This window comes from Aythya fuligula, chromosome 3 (assembly GCF_009819795.1).
Source record: "Aythya fuligula isolate bAytFul2 chromosome 3, bAytFul2.pri, whole genome shotgun sequence".
Taxonomy (NCBI): Eukaryota; Metazoa; Chordata; class Aves; order Anseriformes; family Anatidae; genus Aythya; species Aythya fuligula.
The window spans coordinates 108,789,743-108,807,529 of NC_045561.1; the positions used below are offsets into that span (position 1 = coordinate 108,789,743).

General features: G+C 36.0%; 1 protein-coding gene across 2 annotated transcripts in view; it reads right to left on the reverse strand.

The window, feature by feature from the left end:
- Nucleotides 1-17,787, reverse strand: part of WDR35 (WD repeat domain 35) — a 39,955-nt gene that overhangs the window by 3,349 nt on the left and 18,819 nt on the right. For both annotated transcript variants that reach the window (XM_032184966.1, XM_032184965.1), the window contains 13 exons: nucleotides 15,616-15,760; nucleotides 14,870-14,939; nucleotides 14,070-14,123; nucleotides 12,060-12,169; nucleotides 10,315-10,525; nucleotides 9,649-9,729; nucleotides 9,391-9,527; nucleotides 6,640-6,843; nucleotides 4,837-4,983; nucleotides 3,661-3,793; nucleotides 2,565-2,675; nucleotides 1,265-1,429; nucleotides 703-843 (listed from right to left, as the gene is read on the reverse strand). In XM_032184966.1, coding sequence (XP_032040857.1) covers nucleotides 703-843; nucleotides 1,265-1,429; nucleotides 2,565-2,675; nucleotides 3,661-3,793; nucleotides 4,837-4,983; nucleotides 6,640-6,843; nucleotides 9,391-9,527; nucleotides 9,649-9,729; nucleotides 10,315-10,525; nucleotides 12,060-12,169; nucleotides 14,070-14,123; nucleotides 14,870-14,939; nucleotides 15,616-15,760 — 1,709 coding nt within the window. The remainder of the gene's footprint in view (nucleotides 1-702; nucleotides 844-1,264; nucleotides 1,430-2,564; nucleotides 2,676-3,660; nucleotides 3,794-4,836; nucleotides 4,984-6,639; nucleotides 6,844-9,390; nucleotides 9,528-9,648; nucleotides 9,730-10,314; nucleotides 10,526-12,059; nucleotides 12,170-14,069; nucleotides 14,124-14,869; nucleotides 14,940-15,615; nucleotides 15,761-17,787) is intronic.

Sequence of the window (17,787 nt, forward strand, 5' to 3'; positions counted from 1 at the left end):
AACTGTTTGTGTTAGCTAGGGAAAAATATAAATACATGGACCTAAAATGCATGTTGATAGGCATTTTACACAGTGCCTAAAAGGAACATACGGTGCAGATTTTCAAAAATATCATAAACTTGTACAAATATATTCTGTGCACATCCGCAGACTAGTTCATAGTTTGGATTAATATTCTATTTCAACACCAAATCTCTTAAAACTTTGTTTAACCTCTTTCATTTATGCATATGAAGATGTAAGTGCAAGCAGAAAAAAAATCATCCAATTGCTTCCCCTATACCTGGAGCAGTACCTCTCCTAAATTATAGCCAATTTAGCTTAATCTAATCACAAAATCTCACTTTGGGACTGATACTTACTCCTAAATGTTAGTAAAGTGGGAGTCTCACAGGAAAAAAAAATATCTGTGTTTCTTAGTATATTTTTTGTTGTTACAGTGAGAGAAAGATTCTTCCATTACAAGAACACATTAAACATAGGCAGCGAACCATCTACTAATACAAATGATGTAAGTGTTTAAAATATTATTTTAAACAATATGCCTTCATGGAAGACTAGCTTTAAGTAAAGAAATAAAAGCTTTTATCTTGAAAGGAAAGGCCTTATTTGAAAAGAAAAGCCTCAGTTTTATTTATTCTCACTAGGTAGAACATAACAGTAAGCTTGTAGAAGTCAGGGAAAAAAAAAAAAAGACTCTACCTCTGAGCTTTTTCCTTTAACTTTTCCCCTTTGTTTATTTTGCATTTGTTTGTGGCCTTGCTCTATAAGTAAAGCTGATAATACATAAAGCTTTTTAACTCGCAAAGGCTTTGTTCTTTTCTTTGCCTCTTCATCCGCAATCTGAAAAAACAACACCAAGCAATTTACTGTAGATAGATACAGATATGGATAAAAGTCACTTAATTCTCTCAGACAGTTACACAATTGTACAAACCTAGGAAATTATGCCAAAATTGATGGATGTTGTATTTAAACGCAGTAATTTGGACTGCAAACACAACTATGAAGGATTAATGATATGGCTCATATCCTGAAAGTCTCCTCACCACTGGCTAAAGAGAACATCCATGATAACTATTTCAGATAGATATTCCTTGAACTTAGAACTGGATTAATCTTGGCAGTATCCTGTATAATGGCACATGCTTACCACCTGCACATGGTTAGCACCAAGATAACACCAAGAAAATAAAGACAGCATGGAAATAACTGGGATTTTGGACTAGCTTATTATTTGATATAAAAATAAAACCTACAATACCTTGAACATGAGATTAGCAGCTTCAAAGAAATAATTGGCTTTACGATACAGTTCTATAGCATCAAGGATTTTATTCTTTTCCAGTAAATGACTTGCATATCGGGCTAACAAGGATCCAATCTCTTTCATATTGTGATTTTTAGCCAGCTCCACAGCTTTATTCCACTAGAAATAAAACAGAAATCAACCTCAATTTTCCAATTACATTCTCAGAACAAGCTTTGCCATGCATAATCTGCAACATTTGCATGCAGTATTTCATCACTATTTAGAATGAGGCTACTATACAAAAAGTAAAAAAACAAGAGAATACCAATGCTAACATCATTGCCAATCATTTGATACAGCATGCCTGTGAAACAAATGCTGGACCTTGGTCCAAAACCACAGAGAAAGAAGTTGCTTCTGCTTTGGTAAAAGCTTTTGGTAAAAGCAAAATCACTTTATTGCTGCTCTGTGGGACATGTGGATTTCAACACTTGTATAACTGAAACTCAGACTCTGAAAAGCACATCCAGAAGAGGACATCAAACCATGAGCTTGCAGCATAAACAATTAAACTTCACCTATCCTTCTACACACCTCATTTTTGGTCCATGAATTTTCTTATCTTCAACAGTTTAGCTACTGTTTTTACGCTGAGAAGTTCGAGACTCTTGACTGAATCTCATACCCAACAGCCTTTCAGATCCATCAGCTAGGAAACTGTACACAACGCCAGCATTAACCAGCCTTGTACATCAAGCTCCTCATTGCCATTCTCACTTTCTCTCCTATTTGTGTTGATGCAAACGTCTGTGCAGGTGGATCATACTTGGGAACAGCACTAGCTGTAACATGCTGATCGTTTCTCAGAGTAGTTCTCTTCCAGCTACAGGCCAGTGCAGCCACAAGTACGTTTGCATCTGTATAAGGAAGGAGGGGGAATACAGAAACCAAGCAGCCAGAAGCTCTCTGATCTTCCCCTCAGTCCATCAAGAGGCATGGCTGCCTTCTGCTGACACGGAGCTAACTATAGCCTAGCCCGACAGAGGCCACGTGGCCACATATTTCTGTATGCTGAGCATGCTTACCACACACACACACAGAAGCAGCATTGCTGTAAATTCATATGGATTTGTCCTTGCACTGATCTAGCACTGATTTCAGATAACTGTCTTAAGAACGGAAGTACGAGTTTTCTACAAGTCCTGAAGAATCAGACAATTACAAAAACAAGGAATTGTATTTAACTGGGTGGTAGAATAAAAGCCTTAACTGCTAACTTACGGCTAAAGAAGATCATCTCTTGTTGTCCTACCTGGTTGAGGTGTACACAGGTATCCACTGCATCCTTTGGTCGATTGCATTTCAGAAAGGCTGAAACAGCTTGTTCACACATTCCCACTCTTACAAACATATAAGCTATATCCTGAAAAAAGCATCAGCACCGCGTTAAATTCACTTTCAAATTTTTACTACATTGAATAGTAACCACAACACCATTGTATTTTTAATTCCAAAAAAATGGAGAAAGGGGCTGTTTGTTTTGTGGACTCTGAAGATAATGTGCACTGTTGCCAATCTTCTGAATGGTATGCTACTTCTCACACTAACTTCTGGAAGGTATACTGCTTCTGAATTTAAAGGAAATGCTACCTTAAAAGTTTTCTTTCAAATCAAATCATACCAGAAGTACTGTGTTATTATTTACTATCCATCTCATGAAACTTTGCAATTACAGAGATTAAAAAAAAAAAAAAAAAAGTGCTACATCTTTCTTTGTTCAAAGAACTAAAAACAAACCAAGTTAGCATGCTTTGCATTCTTCAAGCATTTTGGAGTAATCAATCATATCACAGGCTTAAATTAGTCATGACAATAGGTCATTTCAGGCCATACCACCAGCTTACCAGCCTTCCCTCCTTTCAGCAGAGGATCTCTAATTTTCACTGCCCATTAACATTCCCACCAGAGCTATTATGTAAGACATTAAACCAGTGATAGAAACCAGGAAGAATTTTTGGAGGAAAAAAAAAATCGTGTAAATTAGACAACAAAATGAAAGCTAAAGTAAGTATCCAGCCATGAGGAGTGACTCAGTGAAGCACAGTTATTTTAAAGACAAAGCCATAGGTGGAGAGGGAAGCAGTGAGTTACAACTTAACCAACTTGACCACAGAACATGACGAATAACCACATCTGGGGAACTGGCCAATAAGGGAAAGGAAGAATGATGGAGAACGAAAACAACAGTATTATTTTAGGATCAACACCAAAGTAGCACCATTATGCTTAAGTAAGTAGGTCATATGCTGCGTTCTTCCTTTGTTTTTCTCTTAACCCTACCAAGATGGGATACTTTAAATAAATAGTTCTGCACAAGTCAATGAAAAATAAAGGTTCTTCTTGCTTACAGGGAGTAATTTATTATTCTCCGGAAGCGAGTTAGCAAGATTCTCTAGTCCCTGGTAGTCCTCCAGCATGTAGTAACACTCAGCCAAACGTTCCTGGTTTCGTCCTTGTACATAATATTGTACAGCATTTAACCTAGTAAAGAAAAAAACATTAAGTGTGGTGCTATCTGACATATAGACACAAGTAAAACTTCCAACTGGGTAAGCCATCTTCATTTGTAAATTTAAAAGTGACATTTTAAATAGGTAAAGTTTTGTAGCTAGAAATTCACAGCTTTCCTAAAATGCACTGAAAGTTTTACTTTCAGAGATCATTATACTGAAGTAGTAGCAAGATTGATCTTCTGACTAGCATACGTCAAGGAATCAAAACCATATTCCCACGCCTGCACAGATCATGGCTGAGAGTCAACAGCAACTTGTAGCAAAACTGAAAGCTTTGTTTGTGCCTCTGCACTGTAAAACATGAGTACTAAGATCTCCAAGTTCATCCACTTAAGTTCCCTAAAGCATCTAAAAAATCTGTTTACAGGATCTACTCAAAAGTTTTCACCTACTTTGGGACCCAAACTCTGTGATAGTACAATTCGGGTAATTGTGGTATGGAGCTGTGAAACACTTACCAGGCAGAAAGTTCTGGATGCTAAAAATTTGCACGGGCTTAAAAAGCAACGAGAAAAGTGTATGAAAGAAAATCTCCTTGCAGGTCATTAACCACTAAGACACCACTTCTAGTTCAGTAAGTCTAGTAAGTAGTTTTAGCATTCTAGAAAATCTATGGTTAGTTCTGAAACTGATATTTAAATACTTTTCTTCTACTTTTTTCTTTTTAAAATTATTATTATTTTTTTTAATACTAGCCTAGATATAGAGAGTATAACTGTTTGTATAGGTATTTCTTGCCCCCCCCCTTCTTTGAAGGGGCCAGACTTCTGACAAGACAGATTGATTTATTTCTTTTTATTTCCTTAATTCTTTAGACGGTTGATCGACAACTGCCTGTTCAAAGGTACAGGCCATGATGGAACCATAAATGGCTGTGCTAAATCTCAGAATTCTAAAATTATATATTATCCTGTCTTTCCTGACATCTCTGCCTCCTCATAACAAGTCTTGTAACCAGTTTTATTGGTTCCTTCAAATTTTCCTGCTTACTGCCTCCTTTACAGAACATACCATTTCTGACGGTCTGCAAAATAATCTCCGATAGCATTGTGTGCTTGTTCAAGAAGGGCATCATCTGAATCACCCGAGCCAGTTTTCAATAGCTGCAGTACTCGAAACCAGTCTCCTAGTTTTATCCGTAGTCCAATTGCAAGATCTCTAATATAAACAGAAGATAGCAGGAGAAAGCCCAAGACAATAAAATATCGAACAAAAATATTGAGAAAAGTATACAAAAACATTTTCACATTCATAAAGCGAATAAAGTACAAACAGGTATCACAGTGATAACTTGTACAACTTAAACAATATTTCATGTAAGTAAATACTTATAAGTAAGGGGAAAGGCCAAGAGGCAAGGAATATGAATAATGAAAGATAAAGATGATACATAATAAAATTAATTTCAGAGACTTCTCTTTCAGATTCAAGTTGACTATGGATGAAGGAGAAAGACTTGGGAGTAATCCTTCCTTTTTATTATTCACACATTTCCTACCATGTAATACTGGAATTTTGTGTGTGAAAAGGCTGCAATTCCACACGTGGATAGGAAATAAGTGGGAGAAATATACAAACCTCATTTTAAAATGCTCTAAACTTAAAGTGAGCTGAGGAATGCAATAGCAAGTCAGTGCAGTCAGCCAAATAAAGACATCTACAAAAAAAATTTTAAATGTATTTGAAAAACATGTTTCAGCCCTATTTATGGTAGGTCCTTCTCAAGTGTTTTCTAGTGGTGAAAAAGCACACACGGTCAATTACAGAATCCTATTTTTGTAGCTGGAGAATAAGATGTTCTACTGTTGAAGAAACTAGTAAAAAAAAAAAAAAAATCAATCTTTGCATTCTACAGTCCTATAATGGCCAAACTTCTCTTCAGCTATGTGGTGAGGAATGTGTCATATCTAAAAAAAAAAAAAAAATCAGTTTCTGTGCAACTCAAGTGTTTATGAGACATTCCACCTCTTCAAAACAGCATACTCCCACGGGCTAATTATGTGCAAATTCTTCCCCTTACCAGGATCTAGTATGAATCTTCCCCCAGCTCCTGCCTTCTTACCCCTCTGCTCCACACTGGGGAAGGGGGACACTCCTCATTTTTACAGCATGAAAGAAAGATTTTTTTTTCTCCTACATTCCCTATTTTTTTGCAAGACCACATTAAACAAAGCCTAAACATTTCATGTATGTAGAAGTGATTCATGCTCCTCTTCATGTTTGACCACCTCCTACAGGCTGCATCCAACAATTGCTGCTTATTACTGAAAAAGGACAATGAGAAATACACAGTGCTCTAGCTAGCTAGCTAGCTTATAATTTTCAGTATTACTATTGTTTTGCTTTGCTTTCATTCGTGAGCAAAAACCTCCACTAGTCCACAATTTCATCCTCAGTCCTTTCTGTTTCTCCAGAGATTACAGTTAATTAAAAGCTCCATTGTTTGGATATGTAATTGAAAAGAATGTGTACTTGGCAACTAGGTAACTAAGAGCAAACAGTACTTAAATTAAACATTAGTTTGTATTTTTGGACTCCCAGATGAAATACCTATAAAGTATTTGCTAGAAACATCTATGAAACGCAGCAAAACCTAGAGCAGCTGAGATTTTGCAGTTTGTAATACACTGATTTACATACCAAATTGCTTATCTATGGATACAACAAAGTTCTCTGTTTGATCTTGTTCTTTCTTTCCAGAAACTGGTGAAGAATCCTCAGTGCTAGATCAGCCATTCCTTATTAGTGCAGCCTTTTTTTTTTTTTCCAGACATTTTTATTTTACATGCTGCTGAGATGACTACATGCAATTACCTTCTGTCCATATTCAAATACATTCTTTCAGCTTCTTCAAATCTGCTAAAATAGGCCGCCACTTCTGCTTGCTTCATTGACTCGCTCTGCAGGTTGCCTAGACGCTTTACAAATTTAATACCTTGATAATCTTTGCAGCGCACAAAAGCTTGTTCTGCGGTCTGCAGATCTAGCTTCTGAAGAGCAGCTTCAGCCAGAAGGCGCCTGTGTGAAAAACAAACATAAGACATACAAAATCAACTATAAAGTAAGTTAAATGACAATCCATTTAACCAGTCATTATTTAAAGAAAACATTGAAGCTAGTGTTCCAGTAATACTCAGTTGTATTGCTAGCTAACTTTAATTTTTTTCCCCAGTATGTTCTGTGATCTAACATGCAATCTGTACTTACCCTGTACTGATTCAAGGAAAGATATTCAAATTGCTAATATTCTTTTGTTCAGCAGACAGAATGACACTGGATTGGTAAGAAAGGACAGTATTTGAGTGTTACAATTTGTGTGAAATTGTGGGTAGTCTCAATGCAGCAGTTTAGAATTTTCTGCCTGTGCATATCATAACTTTAAACCTTGATGGCAACTTCAGTACACAGGCTCTAACTAAATTGGCTATGAAGAATAAATTATATTTCTAATCCATCTGGATGTTCTTTGTCCAGTTAGCACAGCAGTTTGGGAGAGCAGAACAGTTCAGGAAATGTACTAGTACTGCCTAACTGGTTGAGTTCTGCAAATAGAAAATTCCTACCTTCAGACTAACCTATACTCATCAGGTGGTTTGCAAGTTCCTAGAATTTTCTGCAAAAATATGACTAGGTAAATTTAGATTATCTGCTTGACATCTTAAAATGAAGTTAATGCAGCAGAAAACTAATAAATCCAATATTATTATTGCTGTACTCAGCGATGTAAGCCATGCTTTGGCGGTATTAGCTAAGTAGTTTTGCATCAATTTGAGAAGGTTAATATCACTGCAACTCAAATGCTCATCACTGACATCAGTGAAAAAATTATACAGAAATTTAATCAATGATGTGCAATACAATTCAGCCTTTTTATTGAGCTTCAGCAATAAGGGTACCATCCTGTTTTCATGTGGAATATATCTTCCATATAGTCAGCATTTCTAGAACAAGATTTCAATAAGGCCAAGTGCGAGGCACTGGATCTGGGCTGGGACAATCCCAATACAAACACAGGCTGGGCAGAGAATGGATTGTGAGCAGCCCTGAGAAGACCCTGGGGGTGGTGGTTGATGAGAAGCTCAACATGAGCCAGCAATGTGTGCTTGCAGCCCAGAAAGCCAACCGCATCCTGGGCTGCACCAAGGCCAGGCTGGATGGGGCTTTGGGCAAACTGCTCTGGTGGCAGGTGTCCCTGCCCAGGGCAGGGGAGTTGGAACTGGATGAATCTTTAAGGTCCTTTCCAACCCACACCATTTTATGATTCTGTAATCAGCTCTGTATACATGTGACATCCTATGTTTCCTTGCATACTGAAGGTCAAGCTAATGGCAATTTTGGAGCAAGGCGTTTTGTTTTATATTTAGTAAGTGGATGGTACTAGCAAAAAGCATGAACAACTTAAAAATTCCAAAACTTTTCAGCTAGTTCAAAATATTAGCAAAAATGAGGACTAACAAAAATAACACTTGATCATACATCCTCAAGCTAACAGAATTACAATAGCATTACAGAAGTTATCAAATACGTAGCAATCAAATCCTGATTTTCAGAAAGTACATTCTGAAGGCAAAACACAAGTAGATAGCTAAGGAATGCTTTTGTGGACAGACCCTTAAAGCAAGTTGTCCTAAAATTACTGAAACACTGGCCTAATTCCATTCCAAACTGTTATAATTAATCAAGCTCTCAAACTCCCCCAACTCAAGCCAAATGTCCAGGATTTAAATACAATTGTTAACTTCAAAGAAAAACCAAAATTACTACAGAAAGGCGCAGATACAAAAACAATCTCCAGAGAGTTAAAGAGAACTGGCATCATGCCACAGTTAACTTCGCAGTGAGTTTTAGCTTCTATTACTCGTTTTTCTTTAAATTATTGACTTACCTTTTAATTAGATACCGTGGCATTTATTCTTCTAGCACCTACAATATGGGACATTAAGTAGACTTACAGAACTCTGTTTTTCACATTTACTCTTTCAAATTTGCTGTACAGAAATTAAGTTTAGCTTAAGAGTTGAGTCCCACAGCTCCTTTCCACAGATTATTTCCTTCTGAAAGCCTGTATCAAATCATGATTGATGTACCCTCCCCTTCATGACCTGTCCAAAATGATGCATGGTTAATTATACATGACTAGGAAGAAAAACTCACTTTCTGGAAAAACACACCACATAGCAGAAACTGTCCAAACACACCAGTTCCTAAAGATGTAGGGAGCCAGGCTAGCAGGGGACTGCAAGATTCTCTTTAGGCCTTACATAAACACTAAAATACTCTTTCTAGGTGATTCAGCCTCAACATGAAGACATATTCTCATTTAGAATAACAGCCCTTCAGATTGCAGCTGAGCACTGTTATAAAAAAAAAAAAAAAAAAAACGATTCGCCTTGAAGTGTATAGTGGTTGGCTGTTCTTAGTCTGAAGTTTTTTTTGTGTTTTTTTTGGTTGGTTGGTTGTTTTGTTTTGTTTTTTACTTGAATAGCTAGTTCTGTCTGAATAGGAAAAAAATATAAAAGAAAATAAGTTTAAACAAAGAAAGGTGGTTTATTAAGAGATTTTTACCAAAGCCTGGGATGTGGATTATCTTCTATGAATTGGGAAGATTCCTCAATCCCAACTTCTTCAATCAGTGCTCGACTGTCTCGCAATGACCGAATCTCAAAATTGATGATGTAATCTTTGTTAGGACGTTCAGGATTCTAACACAATTAATAAAGAAACACAATTTTATTTTATGTTACATTTATTTTCACCTGTTAATATCTACTGTTCAAATCATTAAGACAAACACCGTTCCTGCAAAAATAAAATTATACTTACCTTTAGTATTTCGTCCAGAAGAACAGATTTGATTTCTAAGTCTTCAAAGTTGCAAATATATCCAGAAGTTTGTATAGGTTCCTTAAAGTAAATAAGTTAAAAGGGAATTAACCTATATTCCAATTAAATTCTAAGCAAACCTGGTAGGTATATGTAAAAAGACTTCCTTCTTGTCCAAAGTAGGATTTAATTGCATTTCCAACAGGACATGAATACTAAAATTCTTAGCGAAATTGGTAATTCCATGTGAGCTAATTAAAAATCCTTGTTTTCTGTAACTAGATTATGAGAAAAAGATAAAGGAATGCCTGCCAATATACAGATTCAACAGAACATTGATCTACAAGTAACTTTACTAAAATCAGTTTATATTTTCCAAAGCATGTAAGAAATATGCTACTGAAAATGTCATAAGTACAAGAAAAGTCACAGCATTTTTTTAATCTTTGTAGGTGCGATAGTTCATTTTTATAGATGTTTCATCCTAAACAACACCCTCACATTAGAGTTGATTAGATTCTGAGATTTCAAGTGATCTATTTATATGAAGTTCATATACATGAACATTTACCTAATTAAATTGTAAACACAGGAACAACACTATTCAACATAGAGCCATTAACTTTTAAGTGAATTTATAATATGAGTAGTTATGTTCATATTTACCTCCGGATCCAAGTTTCTGAAGACATACATTCTTGTTTTCTCCATCATTGCAAACAAATCTGGATTATCTTTGGCCCATTTCATATCCCAGACATCTTTGCGTTCCAGTTTTAGCTGTTCACCTATGACTTGCTGCCCTGTACTGTCTACTACCCGTGCATCCAAGTCAAAGAAAGTCAAAACACCTGAAAGGTCGATGATAGCAACACGACTGGGGGAACAGGGGAAGGAAATAAAAAAAAAAAAAAAAAAAAGACTGCTAAATAATACTGTTCAAAGCTATAAATCTGAAATAGTTTCCTGAGCTGGCACACTTGAATAAAGTTTCCCCTCTAATCTCATTTGATGCATTCAGATGCATGTGGCTTTCATACAGCAGAGAGAGAACAGACACAGAAGAAAGCTATTCTCAAAACCAAGCTTTTCATCTGCTCTAAGGATCTGGCCCTGGAAGGTTCTGAAAAGTGCTTGTTTTTTATCCATCATTTTGAAGATGTTTAGTACTGCAGACAAAAAGTTGAGTAAACTACAGGTTCAGCCCCTCAAAGTGCTTTCCTTAAAGAGACTAAACTTAAAAATTGAACCTATGTGCTTTTCATTATTTACTAGGAAGAAGATTCTTAAATTAAAATATAGTGTGTGCATCTCTAAAACAGGATTTCTGATATTTCTACAAACAGTGTTCTTGATTTCTTTTTTTCTAGACAATAAGAAGTATAATCCAATTAATCTTTTAAGGCATTTAGAAATTGAATTTTCCACATATTTTGATGTGTTACAATTGAAAATTTCTAATTACATACATTGTCTTATAGCAGCCTGGATTTACTGTTAGTAATTTACGACTGCCATTTTAAAAGCATTTTTAAATAGTGGAAGGTATTTAAGACACCCTAAATCCTTATTAAAATCTCAAAAGCAACTCAGACAATTAGCTTCAAAACACTTGTGGATCTGAACCTTTTCTACTAACACAAAACCATTGAGGAAGGTGACAGCTTGGGTTCAAAACAAGACTAATGCATCTATGACTAGACTGCGTTGCCTTTCAAGTAATCTATTTTTGGTCTATACCTGAAGAGGCGAACAATCTACATGCTCATTACAAATTTTGCTTGAAATTGTATTTTTTTTCTGAAGTGATTAAAATTGTCTTATGAGTGCTCTTTGTTCAGTGTACTTTTTCCTTTTCTGCCAAGACTGATACTCTCATACAAAAAAAAAAAAAAAAAAAAAGTTAAATCTTACTGGTTATCTACCATGTAGAAAGCATCTTCAGTATTGGCACAGCTGAAGCTTAAGGAAACTAGTCTTGGTAGAACCTTTACCATCAGCTACAGCTTGTAGCAGTGAAAAAATTAACATGGGATGAACAAACTTTCCAGGTATTAGAAGGAAAGAGAAATAGGAAGAAGCCTTAGAGATAAAAAAAAAATCTTCATCAATTCATGATCACAGAATGGTTATGTTTGGTTCATCTAATAATACAAAGATATTTTCCTGTATGTTTCCTTAAACCTCCCAAATACACCTTAAAGAGTTTCATACACAAGGAAGCTCTAGTTGCTCAGTCTCTCACAGCAACATGATGACTGGCCAGACTGATTACTAGTACATCGTTAAGCAATCATTAATGCCTAACAAAATAAGTAATTTATACTGAAGAAAAGCTGTTGCCTAATTACTAGCATTTTCACCAAAATCTGTTAGCTGTGATGATAGATGTGATGTTGCCTGTGACTTACCTGGAGTTGCAGTTCAAAGACAGCTGATAAGGCCAGCAGTTCAGGGTATACTTCTGAACTATGCCAACAGTAGGAAGACTGTACCTCTGAATAGTGCCAGATTCTCTGCCCTAGAGAAAAGCAATGCTTGCTTATTTTTCTACAAATACATAGCTTAACAAGATTTTCTTTATATGCTGTCCTAGACTAAAGAGTTGAGTCTAGGACTACTTTAAGGTAGTCCAAACTTCGTTCCTTTTCTTTTTTTCCTTGCATCCAAAAGGATCTCCTAAGATCCTCATGTAAATTGCCCTTCACGTTTGACATATACTCGATAAACCGAAAAGCAGATTTGGCCAGGAGAGTCAGAAAATTTTGACCACTGTAATACTCATCAACTTTAACATGCTATCCAGATCTGGTCTCATATGTATTTCCTCTCATTCCCTTCTTTTTAACCAAAGTCACTGATTAACTACTGTTTTCATTTGTCTTTCTCACTCTTACTCTTAAAGCACAAACAGAATCCTACAGTCAACTACTGACCCTTATACTTTCTTCATTTGTTTTCTTTCCAATCACTCACTGATTTTGTTGAAGCCATTCAAAAGATGTCATAAAAATCACTGGAGGAGGAGCATAGGAAAACATTGAGATTTTTCTTTGGGGGATGAATAAGATGAAGACTCAATGTTCTCTTCATATTTTTGTTTTCCTAGGTTAGTTTGCTTTACAGCCCACCCAGTATGTCTGTTCATCTAATGAAATCACTCCTCTCAGATCAGAAAAAAAACACACATCAGCTGTATGGCACGATGCAATACCTCACAAATTACAAACATATAATACATAAATGCATTAATATATATGGCAAAATATTAAAATGAAATATTTACAGAATCACACAGAATGGTTGAGGTTGGAAGGGACCTCTGCAGGTCATTTGACACCTAGCACAGACTGCCCATTTTTACATTAGATTGTGAGCTTTTTTTGCAATCAAAGTCTGGGAGGTTTCTTGTATCTCCTACCTACAAGCCCACATGAAGAAACAGAACACAATAATGCCATTAACTGCATCACCTGTTCACAGAAGAGGCCAGCAGCTGCCTGGAAATTAATTTGATGGCCCATGACAGTCTTATCACCATGATAGGTAACAAAAATTCACATCATCATACACAATATCATTAATTTGTAAATAGGAAAACTTCGTAAATCTTTGGGCATTACATGCAGCCTAGAAGAGACTTCCCAGAACTCCAGTCATAGAATTAAATCCTGACCTGGATTTTATTGAAATAATGGTAAATTAAACCCTACCTTTAAGTACTAAATTAGGCAACTAGTCTATACTTAAATTAGAAGCAGTTAGTAAATTAGGTCTCCTAAAGAAAGAGTCCAGGTTAATGGAAAAACCTGTAGAGTTACCTTTGAAGACATCTAGAAAGAGATTTCATCTAGATAAGTTTAGGTACCTAAACGCATTCTGAAAGCCAATAAAAGCAGCATGTCCAGCCTAAACAGAAGTTTAAGCACTTAGTAAGGAGGACCACTCCATCTAAAACCCAAGTACAACTCTGTTACCTAAATCATGCAGACTAACCCACTCTGAATTCGAAAAAACATTTGAAATTATGACTGCTTATGTGTCAATTGCAGTAGAGTGTCCTGCCTACAAGAGCATGTGACAATTATGTGATGGTTTTACTCAGCTGTGCAGCCAAGCTCCAGAACAACTCTCTCACTCTCCCTCCTTAAAGGAAAAGGGGGAGAAAATACAATGAAGAGGGCTCAAGGGTTGAGGTAAGGACAGGGAGATCACTCAACAATTATCATCGTGATAGGCAAAACAGACTCAGTGTAGGAAGATTAGACAAATTCATTGCCTATTACTAACAAGCTAGAAAATTAAGAAACAAAGAAAAACCAAAAACACCCTCCCCCATCCACCCTCTTCCATCTTCTCCCCAGAAGCAGCACAGGGGAGCCAGGGTTGCGGTCAGAAGCTATTTTAATCCTGTAACTTACCACAAGTAGTATCTTATCAGATGCTGTTATTGCGCAAATTGGATCTCTTGTTCCCTGAAAGTATACAAGCCATAACAACAGCAGTTTTAATACCACAATAAGAATGTACCTCTAAAGAAAAGTCATATTTAAGTATACAAGAATGTTGCCAAATACTCACACGAAAAGGGGCTATCAAACTTAATCATTGTACAGTAAATGGATTGCTTATGATATTAGTAACCTTTGGTATAGGAAACATAACAACAGTAGTAGTAATAGCTTCCTTTCTTCTCCTGCCCCTCCACCAGAAAAAAAAAACACACACAATAGAAGAGATATTTAACATAAAACACAAGAAGGCAACAATCCCTGACTTGAGACCTGTACTTAATTTCAGAAATATAATGATGTGCGTGTGTATGCTTTCAGAAAGTGAAAAAGGCCAAAAATACTAGAATAGATTACAAGCATTGGAGTTTCAACAAGCTTACATTTTGTTGAAGCAAGCTGCTTCTCAGCTTCTCACCAAGAAAACAGCAGGGGTCCATTAACTCTCCACAGTACAGTATAAACTTGTTCCTAAGTTCCATAAAGTTTAGCGTACATTTCCAACAGTACATAATGATAAAACAACAACATACTAACCAGAAGGTAGAAAACTAACACTTACATACAAAAGGTAGAAGTAAAAGAAAGTTGACGTAAAGTGACTGCTGCTAATAATGAAAACCTATGCAAATGCATAAAGAAACACTACCTACTAGTCTTTCAAGCTATGAGGGATACCATAATAAGCTAGTTAAAAAAACAATGCTCACTTCAACAGCTTTGCTGTAATCAAGTTGTCTATCTGCAGATCCTGAAGGTGTGTCATCAATATGATAAATCCTGTAGAAACAAAAAACAAAAATGGTTTAGTGGGTGACATTGGCAGTAGGGTGATGGTTGGACCAGATGGTCTTGAAGGTCTTTTCCAACCTTAATGATTCTATAAAATATGGTCACAGGAGATAGTAGATTTATAGAAGGATGCAATAGCATCTCTATGAAAGAAAATACTTAAAAAAAAAAATAAATAAATCAAAGTTGCAAGCCTGCGGAGGTGACAAATGTTAATGCCACTAATGAGCATATGGGAAGGAAATATTCTGGAGAACAGATTATGACAACTTTGGCTTGTTTAGTCTGAGAGAACAACAGCCCATACAGGATTACAGGTCAAAGATGCAGTCAGACAAGACCGTATTTAAAGGAGACCTAGCTGGATAAAATATGCCTTAACAGCCACTGAAACACAAGCAGCAGTTAAAGTTATCAGAGTGAATATAGCTGCCTAGAAACTAAGGATACAGAGTAAGAAAATAGAATTTAAAAAAAGCATTAGACATGCAGCTAGAATGTTATCCAAGAGACTTGGATAACAACCACACACTTGTCACTATAGGCTTGCAAGTCTGAGTAGAAAAAATAATGAGGAGTTCATATTTTAGGTGTGGGATAGTCCACCTTTATCAAAAACGGTATTTACGTAAAAGAAGGAAAATGAAAAAGCTTGAAGACAAACCTTTCCCTGCCTTCTTTTCTGGTCCGTGCTACCTGATTAATTTCCATTGCTGTGAGCTTCTTGGCCACACGATATTGCCAGACGTAGAACGCTTCTTTTGAAGCTGCTATCACATGTGTTTTGGTCATTGTGACAAATAACGGCCCTGTTACGAAACCCAAATGGTTGTGAAATTAGAGTAGCAAGTATTGGACTATATGCTAATTTGTAAAATTTCTCCCAGGTGGATGAAACCATATCTCCATAAGTTAAAGGACAAAAGTTCTCATTAATTGAAAAGAAATTTCACTGTTGCCTTGTTCAGAGGAATGAAGAAATTACTTCAAGGCTCAGTTTTAAAATCAATACTTTTCTCCCTATTATTTCAACAACTTTTCCTCTCTTAAAGAAGAGGGTGTAAAATACGTAATTTTTTTTTTAGGATAATGCTCAATTCAGGATCTCTCAACTGTCTAACAAGACCTGTATAACGCGGAACTATTTTAAGTATTTGTAATTACTCGTATACGAATAAATAAAAAAGACTACGAAGTTGACAATGGAGAAAATATTCTTTGATTAACATGACTTCAAAACAGTTAGCAAATTTCAAGTTAGTCAAGACCCAAAAATGCTATTTGTATCTTAGTTAATAGCTGGGCCAAAGAGCAATTCTTCACCTGTATTGCAGTATATTAAATACTTACTAAATACTTACTTTATAAAAGGATGAATTACTTTATAGTATTCAAATGTCACTGCACAGGAAGGCAAGACATGTTTTTTATTTTATCCGTAAAACCATATAGGCACTTAAACCATTATGTTATTACTTATATATAATATATAATAATACTGTCTTGGCTGTATTATGGCATTTTTTCTTTCAGAATTTTGTTTTATCTTCCTCAATACCAGAAAATGCTTAGAAAACACATAGGAAAAAAAAAAAAAAAAAAAAAAAAAGAAACCACCTCAGAAACCTATTAAGTAAATCCCTCAACACCTCCAAATTTCACAAGTAAATCAGTATGCCACCAGATGAACAGGAAAATTCAAGTTTGTAACGCAGCCTGTCTGCTAAACATGTCACAGAGAACCTGCTGTGAGCACAAAATTTCACTCTTTCACAATGAATCTCCTCAATTTTTCTGTATTTTAGCACAACACAGAACTCTGGAGGGAGCTATAAGCCTGCTCTAAGGTAGAACAGTCCTGTGACAGGCAGATGGGGAATGACTGCTTGAACAGATTTCATTTTTCTGAAACCAAGAGGATTATAATAAGCTACCTAGCAGCTGTAGAATACTTTTTAGTATAAATGTAAATACTGGATGAGGAGGTTTAGTGATGATGCTTAGCACGTGTGCACTAGTATAGATACAACAGTTGTTTACATTATAAGTAAATTAACTGGTTGCACATAATACATTCCAATAATTAGTCTTGTACTTAACACCTGAAGGATACAGTCCCCTCAGATTCATTTATTAAATTTACAAGTTTTACATATTTGCTCTGTTCTCCTATTACCCTGCAGCTGTACCTGTCATAACAAAAACAAAACCTTTATCTTTCAGAACAGGAAGGTTTTCTGATCTTTGAAGGACTAACTTTTCCCTTTGTTCAAATCACAAAATTGTAGTACTAAACCTCATATTTGCGCTCAGCTTAGTCAAGACTTGAACATCTTCCTCCATGACAATGTTAAACCAAGCCCACATCTGAAGGCTATGGGCATTCCTCAAACACACCAGATGATTTCCCACTAGACCTACAGCTTACACAGAGCCTTAACTTACTTATTTGTGCATATCCCAGAGTACCCCCACCTTGGAAAAAAGGATATTCACATAAGCTATACTGTCATCCAGAAATAAGATGGAGACACACAAATGTGTGTCCAGGAGTCAGATGAGTGAAGCATTTTATGAACGTGCCTAAGACTTAAACTGATGGTTGCTATCAAAATGCAGCTGCTTTCCCACCTCCCACTTCGCTACCACTTCTTTTACATCAGCTTTAGCAGTAACTTAGCCACAGAGTAAATTGGATCCATTTGTTAATTGATTTGACTGAAAGCTAAACCAAGAATTAAATAAATGAGATTAGTTTACATTAGATTAAAGAGAGAACCACAAATACTGGAGCTAACATAAAAGAGAGGGCAGGAAAAAGAACCTAGGAAAAATG